The following is a 19,357-nucleotide window of genomic DNA, read 5'->3' as shown; positions in this document are numbered from 1 at the left end:
ATTGCGACCGGAAATACTAAACTGAGATTATTATACCTATTATTATATATTATTGTGGTTCTTTTATTATTACAATAAATCACCACCATCCACCAACGGGAGTTCATTTATTTATATATAATTTCTTGTACTATCTTGTGTACTTGTGCACGAACTCTGTCATCGCCTGAGGTCGAGATTTGTGTCACATTCAATCTGCGTAAGACCGCCAGCATCCGCCGTGGTGTGTGAGAGGCCGCCCAAGTCATCGAGTCCGATCCACTTCCATCAGTCATATTCAGCTCCAGTTCATCATAATCGTCATTATCATAGTTTTAAATACTTATTTTAAGAATTAGCCCGATTAATGTAATCTCGGTGATCATTGCACCAGACCGATTCCGATCACCGGGAACTCCCCCCTGTTAAAATAAACTCTTTTTCCTGCTTCCCTTTGTGTTTAGGTTGTTTGTTTCCTCTCTGTTGTCGTCGCCGTTGTCTTGTACGGCCTACCTGAGCCAGGTGAAGTCCAGCAACATTAAGTTGCCTAGCCTTTACCCCTGTAACTGACTCGTGAGCCAGTGCGAAACATAGGGCACGTTAGGCTCGTTTCACACTACACGGTTTTGACCGTACGGCAAAAAAACCGGACGGCATAAACCGGATCAATGGCTAATTACACATTATACGGTTTTAATCGTACGGTAAAACACGATATATGCAGGGTTCCTGTGCTTAGTATACTTTTTCACAGTTTTAGTTTCATGAGAACACTCAAGTCGCGCGTTGTTATAATGAACGACAAACAAATTATTGCACTATATTTATACAATCGTCGCCGCAAAAGACAACAGAAAAATCGTGTTTTTTGGGTATATCCTATTAATTCTAGAAGAGAGGAAGTGGGATTATTTTATACATTATTTAATGACTTACGAAATGATGAAAATAAGTTTTTTAATTATTTCCGTATGTCATGTGCTTCTTTTGATGTATTACATGAAAAACTCAAGCCTAAGCTTCAACGTGAAAACACGCAATTTAGAAATTGTATACAACCAGTTGAGATGATATCGATTACATTGAGGTTAGTAATTAATTAACTTAATATTACTATACCGTTACCTGATAATACTTATATAAATTACGCTAGAAAATAAAATAAAAAACAATTTAAGAGAAAAAAAAAATCGCACCTTTATTATAATAATATAACTGATAATACTTTATAAAATAATAACAATAGAAAATAAAAGAACAAAGTTTGACTGTTACGATGTTTTTTTACATGTCAATTTAAAAAAAAATGTAATCTCCTAAAATGTACTGAAATCGATGCTTTCTGTTAATGAGGATGCTACTGAATTTACAGAAGGGCTAATCTGTTCAAGTTCTGTGTAAGAGACCTCGTGGTTGGTAGTAACAGGAGTCAGTTGTTTATTGCATGGTGGAATTTGCTGATTTCCAGTTGAATATGGCTGAGATAAGAAAACATTGGAGTGGTTGGGAGTGTTGAACAATAGTCGAGGATGATATTGAGTAGGATTTGATGTATTTACATAAAGTTGCTGATGAGGTGGGAAATAAGAAGATGTAGCTAGATGTTTTTCTTTCTTACTTTCATTTATAATTTCAATAACTATCAAAACACCCATTTGAAATCTCGTAAATAGTCCTGTTTATCAAACTGTTGCAGGTGAGGCAAGAGACTTTGCAAAAAGCCATTTTATTACAAGGTTGATCCTTTTCTTCAAGTAATTTTATGATTCTCAAATCAATTTCGTTCTGACTTTTATTTTTCCTTCCTTTTTGTGGATTACTTGTTTTTTCCCTAGACATATCTGAAACATTATCTGAAGCTTGCAGTTGAGGCTCTGTGTCATCTTCTTCATTCTGTGGATCGTTCTCGGTTCCGGTTCCAGGCTATTCGAAGTCGGTCGCTCAACATAAATTTTTTTTAAAAACTGCAATTGATCAAAGTATACATATTTCTTAATTTTTTTTGCTCCTGAACCACTTCTCTTGCATTCTTTGTCTTTTTTAAAATAATTTGAAAATGAATCGCGAAGATTAGTCCATCTTTTAAGAACTCCTTGACCTGAAAGAAAACATATTAATCAAATATTCAAAAAAAGAATATTGGCAATCCTGAAAAAAATTTACTGCTTCAAAATGTGATGACAGACACAAAAATAAATAAATAAAGCACCCACCTTATTGTAAAGTCAATACATCTATTACTCTGTTTAGAATCTAAAAATAATTGTATATGCTATTCATAATTTAAATTTTTTCTAGGTATCTTGCAAGTGGTTGTACATTCACCGATTTACATTTCAGTTATAGAATTGGAATTTCAACGGCAATTAAAATAGTAGAAGAAGTATGTACAGCAATTTGGTGCCTAATGAGAGAGGATTGTATTCCAACACCAACGAAAGAAATATGGGAGTTAATTGCTTCCGGATTTGAGAATAGAGCTAATTTCCCGAACTGCCTAGGAGCCGTCGATGGGAAACATATCCGTTTAACTTGCCCACTTAACAGTGGGTCAATGTATTTTAATTATAAAGGATATAATTCTATAGTCCTCGTGGCAGTTGCAGATTCCAAATATCGATTTGTGTACATTGACGTTGGAAGTTACGGTAAACACTGCGATTCGTCAGTGTTTAAGAAGTCTACTTTGTGGAAGTCAATAGAAAATAATGAACAACAATTGCCAGAAGCAAAATCTTTGCCCGGAATAGACAGTCCAAAACTACCTTACTTCTTCATTGGAGACGAAGCATTTGGTTTACACAAACATTTACTGAGACCTTTTGGTGGAACACATCTGACAGTTGATAAAAGAATTTTTAACTATAGACTATCTAGAGCAAGAAGATTTGTTGAATGCTCTTTTGGGATCCTCACAAATAAGTGGCGGATATTTCATCGACCAATTAATGTACAACCAGAATTTGCTGTCAAAATTGTAAATGCTTGCATTGTTTTACATAATTTTGTACTTGAGAGGGATGGATATAACGATTTGGATACAATGTCAATCACAGGTTTTTCAGATATATCTGATGAAAGTAACGTAAGAGGAGGCCTTACGCCAAATAATATAAGAAATACATTGTGTAAATATTTTGTTTCTGACGTCGGAAGTTTACCATGGCAAATGTCGAAAATATAAACTTTGAAATTCCCGTGAATATGAATAAAAAATGAACTAATTTATATCGGTATTTCAATTTTTTGATAAACTAAGAATTTATATTTTAAATAATATTTTATTATTGTAGTATTATTAAAAATATACTTACCAAACAAATTTTTTTCCTTGTCATCAAGAGCATCAAATTCCAGGTTAAGTTCTATTAAAACTTCTCACCAGGCATTTTTTGTAGCATTCCTATCTTTGTACAATTCTAAACCTTTGTCCCACAACACTGGTCTCTCTTGCCCGAGAGTAATTAAAAATTCTACATTGAATTCCGCCATTATTTAGATAATATATTGTAAGTTAAATCACAAGTAATTAAGTAATTTGTTAATCATAAGTAATCGTGTCTCGAAGTGGCTAATCGAACTCTGCCGCACGAATAAAATCGTATAATATGAAAACGTGCATTTGGTCACGTACGCCACTAAGCTTATCGCGCCGTCCGGCTGCCGTTTACTGTAGTGGCAGTAGACGGTTGCTGCATGGCGCGGCGCCGGCATTTTGCCGTGACCGTATAATATGAAAGCGTATATGCTCTTATTAGCGCCTCTAACAAAATGTCGCCGTCCGGTTTTTCGCCGTACGGTCAAAACCGTGTAGTGTGAAATGAGCCTTACTGGCGCGCATACAAAGTTATTTCTTATAAAATGATTTCTGAAATTCTTAAATAAATGTGGCACATCAAATATGGAATAAACTTTATTATCACCAATATAAAAATATGGTTTATCCTTTGTCATCTTTAAATCCTTAAATGCAACAACATTACTAACACCTTGTTCACATACAATAGCTTTGACTACAAGACCACATTGAAACAAACGTTCTAGTACTTCTTTTATTAAATCAGCCAACATGATGTGCTTTACTGATGTAGAAGGTAGAAAATATGCGATAGGCAACTTCCATGATGAATATAGACCTCTAATCATGAACACCATAGCTTGCCCAGCAAGTTGTTTAGTTTTGCCTTTGGAACCTAAGTCTTCATACCCTCAAATTAGATCTAAATGTTTATTGTATTCAAGAAATTCTTTATTTTCATCTCATCGAAGACTAATGTGCAATATTTTTCCCGACTACTCATAGCATCAATTATAGTTTTCAACTGCTTAAACAAAGCAGTGTTAAGGCCAGGTAGACATTTCAAATTTCCAATCCAACTCTTAATCGAAGTGAGTCCAGGTATAAATTAATTTGTTTTGAAAAATATAAAAACTTATATGCTGAAGAAGATTTATAAAAAATACTCAGAGCCAATTGCTTTTCTTTCTGAGACCATGACTTTGTACTTGTCTTTTTACGTGATATTTGCATTTTAACCAAAGTTTTTGCATTTTCTGATGGAAATTTCAATAAATTAATAAAGTCAGATTTTTTTTAATTTGAATATTATGACTCTTTTTGACATTAAAAGTTACTTTTGATGAGCAATGACTTTTTAAGTCTTTTTATAATACTTGTATTACTAGTTGTCACAGGAAATATTTTTTTTGGTTTTATGGAAGATGGAAAATCAATCATTTTGTGCATTAGAGTTCTAGATATAGGTGTCATATCCGGAGTATTGGCAATTGAAGATGATGGTGGTAATGTATGAGATGTAGTAGGTGTTACAACATAGATAGTTTCTTTTGGGCTGGATGTCATTTTAGATGGTGAACAATTTGTTGATGATGAACGTTTTCTTTTTGTGACAATAACACATGGAGTTGATTAAGAACAATTTGGTTTTTTTTTTGTACGTTTTGGTTGATAAAGTAACATGTAAATTGTTATCTTCTATTGCAGTGAACATTTGTGGTATTGAAGACCTTTTTAAATTTTGTTTATTAGAACTTGTAAAATCGTTTTCTACAAAATGGTGCTCACAAATTCGTTTTTTGTATAAATCAGTTTCATCAAGGTGTAATAAATCAGTGATCCCTAAAAAATTAAATACATATTTTTAACTTACAACTAGATATGTAAAAAAAACAATATTTTATTTTTTATTCGTATCATAAATATTATACTTGTATTTTGTATTAATAAAATAGTTAAGTACATACTAGGTTTTGACCAAAGTTAAGTAGGTATACAATATGAAAAATCGAATACATAAATGTAATATTATACAGTTACATACGATCCTAGCTTATATAAGTTGAGTTTAATATGATAAAAATAAAAAAACCGCTATAGGTAAGTCAGTAGGTAGGTACTCATAAAATTACAAAACAAAATGAATACATGTAGGTATTTGTATGTAATGCAATTTAATTAAAAACTACTTAATACCTATTATTTTAGCAAATTAAATAATATATAATATAAAATATATTTATATTATAAATTATACATATAAATATTATATTCATTAATTTTATTAGTATTCTTATTTCTTACTACAGTTTAATATCCATTGTTTTGATAAACTTACATCTTTTGAAAAACGGCAGAGTTTAAGATCCAAGACAGAACGAGCACTTTTACCACAGTTCACATACGAACACTTAGTACCACAAGCACGGGACATTTAAAAAATTTAATTATAATATTAAACACAGACAAAAAACAAAATATAATAACGTTGACACGTTGTAGGTGTTGTTGATGTTGACCGCAGTGCCGTAGAAACCGCTGGTGCAGGCGGTGCAATGCACCGGGGCACTTGATCTTGAAAGGGCCCTACGCCCTTACCGATTATGTGATAATGTGACCTAAAATATACAACAAAGAAAAAAGAAAATTATCTTATAAAATTATATTAAATACTATTGTGAGATGATGAATAAAGGCCTTTTAATTTATTATGTTGATAGACGCATAGACGGTAATAGTTCATAATATGTAACTACATTACCTATAGTGTCGTTAGCATGAGACGCGAGTTCGCGGAAACTTATGATATTTCTGGCTTGCGAGCAACTCCATTAGTTTCGGCTCACGTTATCGCGATTACCTATTTAAAAACGTGTCTTTATAGATTGTTGTGTTGAACAGTATGTCTATAACCGATCAGATAAACATAACATTAATTGTAATTTGTCGACTACGCGTCGTTGTCATTCATTCCTTAATACGCGTGGAATATACAGCCTAGCTCTAGTGTACGAGTATCATTTATTTTTATTCAAATTAAAAATGTCTTCAAAAAAACAACTGAGTGGATATGAAAAATGAAAAAAAAAAAATACAACAGGAAGAACATATTTCAAAGCTCACTAAAATAAGTGGTTTTTTTACAAAAACAAGTGGATTGCCAACTAACGGTATGTATTAAATTATTATATTTTATAAATAAATATGAAAGATGCATAGGTAAAATAATACAATTTTTTTTAGTAAAACAATTCAGTGAATCATTATTACATATTTAGGTACATTGTAAAATAATACTAAGTTATTTATAATAACAAAAATAATGTTCGGCCTTTTCTCAGTATTTATTTTTCTAGTCTTTTTCACTATTATTTATTATTATTATTATTATTATTTTTACAAGTAATGTATTATAATATGAAGAATTTTTATAAATATTAATTATTATTTATTTCCAATATACGTATTTATTTATGTAGTTTTACCTGAATATATGAACAAATTTGTTCACTCTGATAAAAATTCGACCACAGATTTAATATCAAATGACGCACACACAGAAAACAAGACAGGAGGGTTGCTCAGTTTTAATACTGAAACTTATAAGTCAACTGATGAATATGAAATTATTGAAAGTACTACTCCCCCGGGTAAGTTAACTTTCTAAATACTTTTACTAAAAGTATTTTGCATCTGAACTACTTCTCTGTGGGCATGCCTGAGAACCATTTTTATTTATTTGTAACATTTATGTAGTTTTTACTGAACATTTGAACAATTGTTTCCCCTCTGATGAAAAATCGACTAAAGAATTTGACACCACCGAATTTACTGAAAAAAACGATGACTGTGGTGAGTGTTAATTTTTTTAATTTAATGCTCTTTCGACTTTTTTAATTGCTATTTTTCTTTGAATAAAATAACCAACAAAATTATCTAATTTATACTGACTTAAACCTTATACTATAATTTCAAAATATGAAATTACAGAACTCGATTTATCGGAAAGATTTCCAACCGACCGAGGAATGTTTAAAAATTGTATAAGCGATAAATTAAAACGTGAAATTCTGAAGTATGGGCCTTGTAAGCCAGAAATAGATTTTCCTCTTAATGACTCGAAAAGAAAATTTTCAAAAATATATTACTACGTGAAGTTAAAAAATGGTACACTTATTCCTAGACCGTGGCTTTGTTATTTCGTAATTTGGGATATGGTTTACTGTGAAACTTGCTGGATTTTTTCTGGTAAAAATAATTGTAATCTTAAAAAAGAATGGGTAGAAGGAATAAATGACTGGCAACATCTCTCTCAGAAAATAAATATTCACGAATCTTCACTGTCACATTTGAATGCTATAAAAGTTAGAACAATGTGGACAAAAAATTTAACTATCAACAAAGAATTTGAAACACAAATATCAAAAGAAGTGAAATTTTGGAGAGATATATTGACGCGCATAGTTAAAATAATACTGACTTTAACTGCAGGAAATACTGCTCTAAGAGGCAATGAAGAAAAACAATATTCTGAAGGAAATTTTCTTAGAACTGTGAAATTAGTAGCTGAATTTGATCCTATTTTAAAATCAGTATTTGACAATGAAAACAAATATAAAATTAAATATTTGAGCCCTACTATTCAAAACGAATTAATAGAAATTCTAGCTTCAAATGTAAGACAAATTATTTGCAACGAAATATCAACTTGCAGTTCTGGATTTTCAATAATTATGGATTCTACACAGGACATTACCAAAGTAGATCAAGTTAGCATCATAATTAGATATGTTATAATTGATCATGAAAAGCATGTTTTGCAAGTTAAAGAATCATTCATAGGATTTTACAAAATAGACCAACATGGAGCACAAGAATACGAAAACCTAATTTATAAAGTTCTTTCTGATACCAATTTAGATATAAAAAAATGCAAAGGGCAAGGGTATGATGGGGCCAGTGTCATGAAGGGTATGTATTCAGGAGTTCAGAAACGAATTATTGATAAAGCTCCAAACGCCACATATGTTCATTGTTGTGCTCACAATTTGAATCTGGTAATATGTGATGCCGCTAAAAGTTCTTCAGATGCTCTACGATTTTTTGAAACAATACAATCTAAATTTAATTTTTTCAGCTCAAGTGCACCTCGTTGGGCACTTTTAGCTTTTGGAAATGAAACCAATGATATTCGTAAAAAAACACTTAAAAAACTTTGTCCAACACGTTGGGAAGCTCGACATAAATCGTTATTTGCTCTTAAAGAAAGATTTGTAGATGTTTTAAAATCACTTTCAATGATTTTGTTAACTAGTCATAAGTCAGAAGAAAAAATTGTAAGTAAATCCTTAAAAAATTCAATGGAGTCTTTTGAATTTGTTCTTATGATATGTCTATAGGAAAATATTTTAAGGTCTACTCAATGTGTATCAAAAATGTTACAATCTCAAAAAATGAATATTCAAAGTGCTTGTACTTTTCTAGATCAAGCTTATCAGTAAATTTCGAATCTTAGAAATAATTTTAAAGATATTTTAAATACAGCAGAACTAATATGTTCAAAATGGAATATACCTACAGATTTTAAAACTAAGCGACAGGCATTTGCTAAATATTATTTCAATGAAGTAGATGGAGATAGACGTTTAAATACAACAAAAGATAATTTTAAAGTCAAGTTTTTTTTTCAATTATTGACACAGTTTTATTTCAAATATGTAGACGATTTGAAGGATTATATGAAGTTGCAAGTACGTTTAGTTTTTTAAATCCTTCTTCATTAAAAGAAAACAATGAAGCTGATATCATAAAAGCATCTTATGATTTTGCTGTAAAATATGACATTGACATTAGTTCTGATTTTACTCGACAAGTATTGTCTTTTAAATCAATTATTAATCAAATTGAATTGCCTAATATCCTTAGTATGGTAAATTACATAAAAGAAAATGATCTTTCAAGTAGCTTTCCAGATATTATTACTGCATGCTCGATATTTTTAACTATACCTGTAACTGTCGCTTCAGCCGAACGATCATTTTCTAAATTGAAACATGTGAAGAATTATTTAAGAAATACGATTTCTCAAGAAAGACTCAATAAAATTTCAATTTTAAATATAGAAAGAGAGCGCACCGAAGAACTACATATTGACCAAATAATTAACAATTTCGCAAATCAAAAAGCAAGAAAAAAAAATTTTAAAATCTAACACTAATATTCAAATTAGGTAGGTAATACAATTAGTATTGATAAAACTAATTTCTGACTTATAAAAAATATAATTAAGATAATTTTTTATTATTACTATTATTATTATTTACAAAGCTAAATTAAAATAAAAGTCATCAAACCTATAATTATTAATAATGTGTAACTACATTTTTTTTTTTTAAATTTGTACAAAATAAAATTTAAATTATATGTACCTATAACCTATACTAGTTTTTATAAAATAGTAGCGCATGCATTTTGTTTTAATTTTCTATGTGAGTATAGTATACGAATGTAATATAATTATTATCATAAGTGATCTATTAATTTTAAATAATCAATACCTAATATAAATATATAATGTAGTTATTGTTATAATATATCTTATAACGTTTTAGATGTTAACTTATTAAAATTCTTTGATATTACATTAAATTATATAAAACTTGTGTAAATTAGTTTGTCTTCATATATTTATTCTAATACATGGTACACTATAAATGGTGTACACTATTTATGGGGCACCTACACCAATTTGCACCGGGGCACACAAGTATCTATCTACGGCACTGGTTGACCGTTGTTGCAGATTGAATTATTTAAATGATAGTAATAACATTAATAACAGATAGGTGATCAACATTTTGGTCTTGGTAAGACAAAACATTTTTATGGTAGAACAAATTACTAACAGCGCAACCTATTGGCATTGCTCTCACACTACTACAATTCTGGTTCCCATTTCACTTTATAAAGCGTTAACCATTTTTCCTATCACTTGGGTCTTAGACTATCTATGTATCAATGCCTATAGGTACTAAATTGCATTTATAATATTGTTATTTTAGTAGGGTGAATCAAAATTAGTATCTTGATCAAAACTTTTTTTCTCTTACATTACTGTGTTGTAATGTTGTTGGTGTTGGTTTTTGAAATTGTTGAAAATGTTGATGGTAATATGTAGATGGCGTAGGAGATATGTACTCTGGTGATGGTTGTGGCTGAAAAAATGATGATGATGATGATGCTTTTGAATAATTATCATGGTGTAACTGTTGAGAATATGTCGGGATATTAGTAGTTGGAAATTGATAATAGGGTAATTGAGGCTGTACCATTTGGTTATCTGAATGTTCTAACCGAAACATAAGATTGTCAATCTCCATCATTGCAATGTCTTGTTTGTATTTATTTAAAGTTTTTAATTTAGTGCAAAGTAAATCGGTAAAAAGTGTACACTTATTTTTGGCCGGAGTTTGTGTAATTTGTTTTAAAATTTTAAATGCTTCATCTATCTTGTTCTCAATCACTTCCACTTTATCATTTGATTTTCTTTTTTTACTAATTTTACTGGACGATGGAGATAGGCTCTTAAATTTAAAGTCCCAATCAGTTGTGTCGTGTAATTGACAATTTGCAGTCATGTTGTCATCATCCACCAAATTTTCAAACTGATAAAAGTAATAAAATATATGGTTTTTTATTATTAAAATAAAATTTAAAAACATCAACATAATACGTATTATCTATTTTATTATATTCTATGTGTTTTTAAACAATTTTATCAAACAACTGATGAATTAAATATAATAAAAAATACAAAATGTATTTCAAATACGTATGTTTGAATGATAAATTACAATACTCTACTAAAAATCACTAGATAATAAGTTATTTGTATTTATATTTAAAATTTTTAACGTAGGTAGATTGTATAGTCATAATTTTACAAATAATATATAATAGTATAATGTAGTAAATATGTTATTAGTTTGAAAAAAAATTTAAAAATAAAAACGCAACGTAATGAAAATTAACCATTGTTTTTTTAGTTGCCAAACAATGATAATGATTGGAAAAATATAGTAGCAGATTTTTACGAAAAATGGAATTTCCGCAACTGCCTCGGGGCAGGTTAGGTTCTGAATACTATAATTACAAGGAAATTTTTAGCATTGTACTTATGGCTGTCGTGAACTCAAATTATGATTTTATTTATGTTGATATCGGCTGTCAATGCAGAATCAGCGATGGTGGCGTACTTCGGAACACGCCATTTTTTAAAAAACTGAAGACAAATGAATTATTAATACCACAAGAAGGAATACTACCTAATACAAATGTTTTATTACCATATGTATTTGTGACAGATGGAGCTTTTGCTCTAAGTAAGAACATAATGAAACCTTATGAAACCTATGCACTCCTGAGTACATGAAAATGGAAATTACAAAAGAATTTTTAATTACCGGCTTCCTCGAGCACGCCGAGTAGTTGATAACGTCTTTGGAATTATGACCTCGGTATTCCGTGTATTTAGAGGACCTATACTTTTAGAACCGGAAGAAGTTAGAGATGTCACAATGACTTGTGTATTGTTACATAATTTCTTAAGAAAAAGCAGATCATCAAATTCTATATACACACCACCTGGAATTTTCGATACCGAAAATAAGGATGGAATTGTAATTCCAGGCTCTTAAAGGTCTGAACAAAATTGTACCAAATCTATGCTTCCATTACAAAGAGTACCAAGTAAGTCTAGTCTTGAAGCAAAAATGGAGATTAGTTAGCTGAATATTTTTTGACAAGTGGAACAGTGGAATGGCAAGAAAATTATACACACTAATAAAAACAGCATTAATAAAATAAGTTTAACATTCTAAAATAATACAAGTATTCGTTTTTTAAACCAAACTAAAACTTAAAAATATTTGTGGTAAATACATAAATAATTATTTCATTGAAATTATTTTATTTTTATTAATTTCTCTTTTATTTTTAGATGCTACTTTTAAAATTATATAGATGATATAGTAGTTTATTTCGGGTCATTCATATTTATTTTTCACAGCTATATCGTATAATATTTTAAAACATAAATACCCATACTTTAAATGAACAAAAATAACATAAAAACTATTAACAACTAAAATTAACATTTGGTTCATGATTGGTAGAATACATGTCAACACCGGTTATTACATTTATAAATCGGCGACTAGAGCAACGTGAATGATTACTTTAAGTATATTTCCTACATTGGCCATTGGTATTTTTAACATATTAAATAATAATTACGTGTACAGGGCCGTATTTACGAGTTTTCCTCTAAGAGACGAAAAAAAAGACGCTTTATTACAACTAATAATTAAATCCAAATTATAAACACTAAAATGTATTAAAAAAATATAATTATTGAAATATATCATAGTAAAAAATAATAAATAAATATATATTAATTAAATAATATGAGTACTTTTTGGCTACTGCCCACATAATGTATGATAGAGTTGTATTGTATATTTGTATCCAAATCATAAAATACATATAATTAAATAAAATATAACCGATTAAACTTATCTCTGTTAAAATTGTTTTTTTTGGAGTGTAAATCCCGTGCAGAAATGCCATTGCATCATAGGCAAACCAATCGGATTTAAAAACGTCTTTGGCTTCACTTCCAGTACCCTTACTTGATTTAACTTTGCTTAAATGTTTTCTATAAGTAGCCATAAGAGAATCTTTTTTTTTTATTATTTCTGTAATATCAATTTTGACACTAAAATTACAAAAATACAAAAATCAATATTTAAAAACTGTAGGCGGCGTTACTTTTACGCCGACCCATTATTAATTAGCATAAATCAAATTCATAAGATATAAAAGAAAACTTTATTTGACATTAGAATATTAAAACATAATACATAGGTAAAAAAAAAGTTCATATGTGCTATACGTACATACGAAGAAAAAAAGACGTAACAAAACTACTCACACACACACACACACACACACACACACACACAGTGCTGCGTCGGAGGTGTAGGATGGTGGTATTGCCAACCTCACCCTACAAAACATATATTTTATTTAAAAATATTATTAAAAAATCAAAAATTTATCTAACCTTAATTGGTTTTCTATTTCTTTCCACGCATCGTGAACTATAGGTATTCCTATTTTTATGATCTGGATGGCGTAGATTCCAAATTTGTGGATGTGATTCATATAGTTGCAAAAACTTTATAACCTCATCATTTGACCATTCCATGATTATAAATTATTAAAATATTAAGAATATTATTAAAATAACATCAAAATAAATAAAACACCAAAAAACGTATGCTTTATGGCTCGCCGAACCGCACACTCGTTGAAACGCTATTTAATTGCGCGGCTCATTTCCTTTGGCGCGGAACATCGGACCGACAATTTTCGGATAAACGCGAGCCTGGCCGAGCTATACCGCGCCTAGACGAGCTAGAGCGTTCCCACGGCGCGTGTAGTGTACCAAGTCAGCGTATTTGGCTCATGATTCGCCGAGCCACACGCGATGGGAACTCGCCTTTATATTTATACTATTTTTTATAATATTTTTCTTATTATTTTTGTATATTTCTATTCTTATTTTTTGTGTGTGTGGGTGTGTGATTTATATTATTCTAGCATAGGAAGCAACAGACCAGTTTGCGCTACAATTTGTGAGTTTTAATTATTATTATTTATTTATTTATTTATTTTATATTATTACATTTTTATACGGTTGGGCCAAAAGGGCTAAATATGTATTCTTATACTATAATTTTTTATTATTTTTATATTTACATTAATTGAGCCAAAAGGGCTATTTATTATTATTATTATATTTTTGTTGTGACTCTCACATTATTATTATTTTCTGCTTGGCCATAAGAACCGTGCATGTATAACCTTTATTTTTATATCCTTATTATTAAGCTAAAAGAGCCTATAAAATTATTATATTTATGTTGTGTAACCTTTTATACATTTCTACATGTTAGGCCAAAAGGGCCGTAATTATTATTAGTACTATTATTTATTATTATATATCTTTTTACCGTAGCATAGAGTTACCAGTTATTTTTATTGAGTTACTTATTTGTCCCTAGCTTTAAATTATACACACAGTTAAACATCCAACGCAGTGCGGTGACCGCACACTAGCATTCAATAGTCTTGCTCGACAAACCCATCCACTTCTATTGAATTGCTAAAAAAACACAAATACACGCATACACAGGTCGGTCGGTGTGTGACCATACAAGCGTGCGAAGTATTTCGGTGACCGAGGCACGCATATCTCACAATTATGTGCTCCCGGCCTTAACAATCATAGCGAAAATTCATAAAGATACGGACATTCATATGTTAGCAAAACAATCTGGTTTTACCAAGAACCTATGGACCATTGACGCGATGACTTAAGTGCTAAGCTGGGCAGGCGAAAAGGCGGGAGAAATACGCCGTAGGCGTATTCCTGGTTATATGGGGGTGTTCAACTACCTCTATTAGGCGCAATAAAATTGATTAAAGACATACAAAGCGTAAAATGCGGCTCTGAGTTGATCGCCTTGACAAAGAGCTACCTTGACGACCGGAAGGCCCACGTAGCAATTTAAAACGTGACACTCTCAATGACCCTCACTAGGGGTTGTCCATAGAGTTCAGAATTTGGACTAGACCTCTGGAAATACGGGGCAACCCTTTCTTCTCGTGCGATCTCCGCTTTGGTACAGAGATCGTCGCATACGCGGACGATCTAGCGTTTTTCATTTCCGGGAAACACCGTCCGAAACTCACAGAATATGCGAACGCGCAGCTAGAAATAGCGTCAAGATTGGCTTCTGACAGGAAACTCACTTTTTCGGCGGCCAAGTTGAAGACACTATGGTTGAATGGCCAGCTAAGTAAGCCTCTTGGCTTGTAGCTTGATGGAGCTAAGGTAAAAATGACACTGGAGGCGAATACCTCGGGGTCACGATTGATCAGCAAAGGAAATTTAGTACCCATCTGGCGGAAAAAGCCTCGTCTTCGGTAGAGTTATTCAGTCGATATATTAATACGTGGCTAATGCAAGCTGGAGCCTTAAAGAGAGGATGACGAGGATGTTCTATAAATCAATGTTTTCTGTAAGTGAATACCCTAGATAGGTTAAAATCGCTGTCCGTCGGCACGAGCTTGCCATCGGACGTGTCCCCAGGTTGCGGATAGGGGTAAGTCCTATAGATATGTAGGACTGCTACGAAATAAGCCACACCTTCGGGATGAACGAATAAGTAGTCACGGACAAGCTACACCAGAAAAGTGATTGACCCCAAGTGCCCAGGCAGATCAGGCAAAACGGACGAAAATAAAAGACAGACGAAGCAAGACTGGCATCGTCAGTGTCGAACAAACAATCCATAAAACTAATTGAAGATCATCCCGATGCCCCTCTATTCGGGATAGTCGGACATCAGGAGACGGCAGTTGGAGGTGGTTCGTCCCAGATGTCGAAATCAATAACCTTGGAAAATTCGCAAAAGTCCACGGAATTAGGAACAATTGGAGAAAAAGGAACAGAAAATGAAAAATCCAAAAAAGGTCTGTTAATCTCAAAGAGCTTAGTGAGATTGAGCTGAGCATATGCTGAGGAACAATGTGGAAAGAATAGCAACATTTGCCAGTAACAACAAGAACGTCCATAAGGAGCTTAATCCTTTGTTGACCAGACTTAGAATTAAATTATTTTACCATTTTTTTTTTTTTTTGTAAAAACATAAAATTGACCTATTGATAAATAAGTGCACCTTTTTAAAAAATTTTTAAGCCCAAATTTAAGTTAAGTATTTGGTACTTCTAAGTACCGTTGGTCGTTTGGCATATTATTTTTTTACATACAATATATACCAGGGGTGGCCAACATGACTAAGTACGCGAGCCACATATATTAATGCGATTATAAATTATCTAATATGTACTTTTATACCACAAAAGTAATAAAGATAGCTAACATTCGATAACACATATTAAATTACGAAATATGAAATTATATCGTTGTTATAATAGTCTGTGTTGAATAGTCCTGTTGTAAACACTTTAATTTGTTTGTAAAATATTTGTAACATTTTACCGATACTTATTGCAAAAGTTAGTTACGATGTCAATTTCTAAATAAGCGGTTAAACTTAAATATAAAGAAGAAAAACGGGAATTTAAATTAGAATGTGAAGAGTTATACTTTTTTATACAGAAAAATGATAAACCATTTTGTCTCATTTATCAACTTTCATTATCACAGTTTAAAGTCAGTAATTTAAAACGTCATTACGAAACCAACCACAGCACATTTAGTCGAAAATTTCCTATTGGTTCCGATTCGAGGCAAAATAAACTATCTTGGATGAAATTAAAATTTGCTAAACAAACTAATGTTATGAAAATGTTTACTAACGAGGCAGACGATAGTGTAGAAGCAAGTTTTGTAATTGCCTTTAATATTGCTCGACTTTAAGGGTAAGCTCACACGGACCACTCGTGAACGATTTTTTGTGGTTAAATTGTGGTTGTACTGTCGGCGAAGTCGACCACTATTAAACAACTATTTTGTGGTCGTTAGAAGTCCGAACCGACGTCAATAAAACCACAACACGACCACAAATATAGCGTACGTTCCTTATTTCTATTTTACATGCTTTGCTAGTGTAAAAATGGACTTTGAAGAGGAAGCACTCTTATTACTTTTATTACAGCGAAGAATGCGGCGTCGTAAGAAGAGACAATTTTGGGTCCATCCTATTATTGAAAATAAAAATGAAAGCCAATTTAATTTGCTGTACAATTCATTAAGAATGTATGATGATAAATTTTTTAATTATTTTAGAATGAGTAAAAAGTCATTTGATTATTTATTATGTGAGTTAACGGACAATATACAACGAAGAGACACAACCATGAGAAAAAGCATACCAGCGGACGAACGTCTCGCACTTACTATAAGGTATATAATATTTATTAAACTTATTTATTGTAGTTTTTAATATATTTATTATACATTGTTACATTAAATAATGTACATCATAATTCATAACTTTAATTGAAAATATTTGATAAAATTGAATCGCTATCATCATCGGTGGCATGGGTTGTAATACTTTCTGGGGAAGTGATTGATTGAATACTATTCGGCGAGATGTCTGGTAGATTCACTCTTGTAGGTGCTCGAAATGAAGAATGTTCGATATGGCTAGGATATTGTGTGTGTGAATACATCGGATAGTGTCTTGATTCATACTCGGTGTTATATACTTGAGCTGATACATTTTCAAAACGTCTACCAAAGGACTCATAGTTATAATTTTGAGGACTAGATTGACTATATTTTTGAATTATATTCATAATCTCAATTTGGGCTTGAAATTTCACGTTATTATTAGTGGCTTTGAAACGATCGTATAATGACAGTAAAAAATGCTTATCACTATCAACATTATTCAACGCTTCATCTTCTTTGCTCATACGTTCTGACAAACGGTGTGATAAGTTTGTAATTAGCTCAGTCTCCTTATCTGTATTTTTGATCGACTTCCTTTTTTTAGTCACGTTTTGGCTTTTATCATAACAGTTATCTGTTATGAGTTGCTCACCTTCATTTTGATGAGTATCGTCGATCGAACTTGATGTTTCTCTTCTATCAGAAATAGGTTTTAAAAAAGATAAATTATCAAAGTATAAATATTTTCTATGCTTAGAAGCACCCGATCCACTCTTTACTTCTTTATTTTTTTTTTAATTCTCTGTTGTAGGAATCTCTAAAACTTCTCCATTTTCTTTGAAGTATGACAGCTAATAAAAAATTTAAATAATAAGTTAAATAAAAAAAAATAAATATTATTTCAATTATTTCTTTAAATAATTGAAATGGTTTTTACTCTCAATGATTTGAAAAAAAAAAGTTTATAAAAGGTAATCTATATGCAATACACTGATTGTTTTGCCAATTTAATAACTTATTATTTATTTAGTGTTTACGTAATCAGCGATAAATATTGTTACAGATATTTGGCAACCGGATGTTCTTTTAAAGAGCTCCACTATACATATAGATGTGGTTCAACAACTGCAAGTGAAATTGTCAGAGATGTGTGCCATCAGATATGGCTTAAATTACAACCAATTCATTTATCAAAACCAAACAAAGAAAAATGGCAAGATATCGCCCAACAATTAAAATCAAGAGCTAACTTTCCCAACTGCCTTGGAGCCGTGGATGGAAAGCATATACGTATCATTCACCCACCAAATAGTGGGTCCTTGTACTGGAATTATAAACATTTTTTTTCAATCGTATTACTTACAGTTTGCGATTCAAATTACTTATTCATATATGTTGATATTGAGCTTATGGTAAAACGTCTGATTCAACAATATAGAAGGATAGTACTTTATATAAAAAAATGAAAAAAAATGAATTAGATCTACCTGAGCCCGAAATAATCAGCATGGATGGAAATCGCTTACCTTACGTATTTATTGGTGATGAAGTTTTTTGGACTAAATGAACATATGTTACGGCCATATAGTGGAAAGCAGATATCGGAGAAAAAACGTGTGTTTAACTATAGACTTTCCAGAGCACGCAGATATGTCGAATGTTCGTTTGGAATTTTAGCGAATAAATGGCGTATACTCCATAGGCGGCTGTAGTCAATTTGCACCAAAATTGACCCAAAATATATAAAACATGTGTAATTTGCACCATTTTTTTTAAAATGCGTTTGTAATTTGCACCAAAATAAGGGTAAGCAATTTGCACCACCCTCAGGCAGTAAGAAATAGGAATTGTAATTTGCACCAAAATTAAAAACGATTATTTTTTCGATAGTATACAAAAAAATTTGGTCGATAGTACCAACTTACAAGTTTCTATATTCTAATATAACTTAAGCTTAGTTTTAATCTATAAAATAGCTGAGCGTATATTATTGTAAGCTTATAGAAAATCGTATAGTTATGAATAAAAAAAAAAGTTGTCCAATTAAAATAATTATGTGTTAAATTAAAAAAACATGTATAATGTAAATG

At 31.1% G+C, this 19,357-nt stretch overlaps 2 protein-coding genes and 1 pseudogene across 2 annotated transcripts; 2 read left to right on the top strand and 1 right to left on the bottom strand.

Moving 5' to 3' along the window:
- The first annotated feature begins 6,347 nt into the window (after window positions 1-6,347).
- On the top strand, window positions 6,348-10,181 carry LOC112596156. Its single transcript, XM_025341650.1, has 8 exons — window positions 6,348-6,447; window positions 6,757-6,927; window positions 7,034-7,129; window positions 7,268-7,869; window positions 8,026-8,613; window positions 8,677-8,774; window positions 8,999-9,206; window positions 10,119-10,181. Exons 1-8 carry the CDS (start codon window positions 6,348-6,350, stop codon window positions 10,179-10,181), a joined length of 1,926 nt encoding a protein of 641 aa, XP_025197435.1.
- A 184-nt stretch (window positions 10,182-10,365) lies between these two features.
- Window positions 10,366-13,544, bottom strand: LOC112596155 (annotated as a pseudogene).
- Window positions 13,545-16,983: 3,439 nt separating this feature from the next.
- On the top strand, window positions 16,984-18,578 carry LOC112596159 (the record flags this gene model as incomplete). The annotated part of the gene is made up of 2 exons (XM_025341652.1): window positions 16,984-17,126; window positions 18,331-18,578. Coding segments are annotated over exons 1-2 (391 nt in total), but the record flags the coding sequence as incomplete, so codon positions are not given.
- Between the last annotated feature and the right edge of the window lie 779 nt (window positions 18,579-19,357).

The sequence above is a fragment of the Melanaphis sacchari genome, unplaced genomic scaffold (assembly GCF_002803265.2).
Source record: "Melanaphis sacchari strain LSU unplaced genomic scaffold, SCAv2.0 Contig303_pilon_pilon, whole genome shotgun sequence".
In the NCBI taxonomy this organism is placed as follows: domain Eukaryota; kingdom Metazoa; phylum Arthropoda; class Insecta; order Hemiptera; family Aphididae; genus Melanaphis; species Melanaphis sacchari.
Note: the sequence above shows the minus strand (reverse complement) of the source record. Positions and strands in the feature narration are given on the sequence as shown.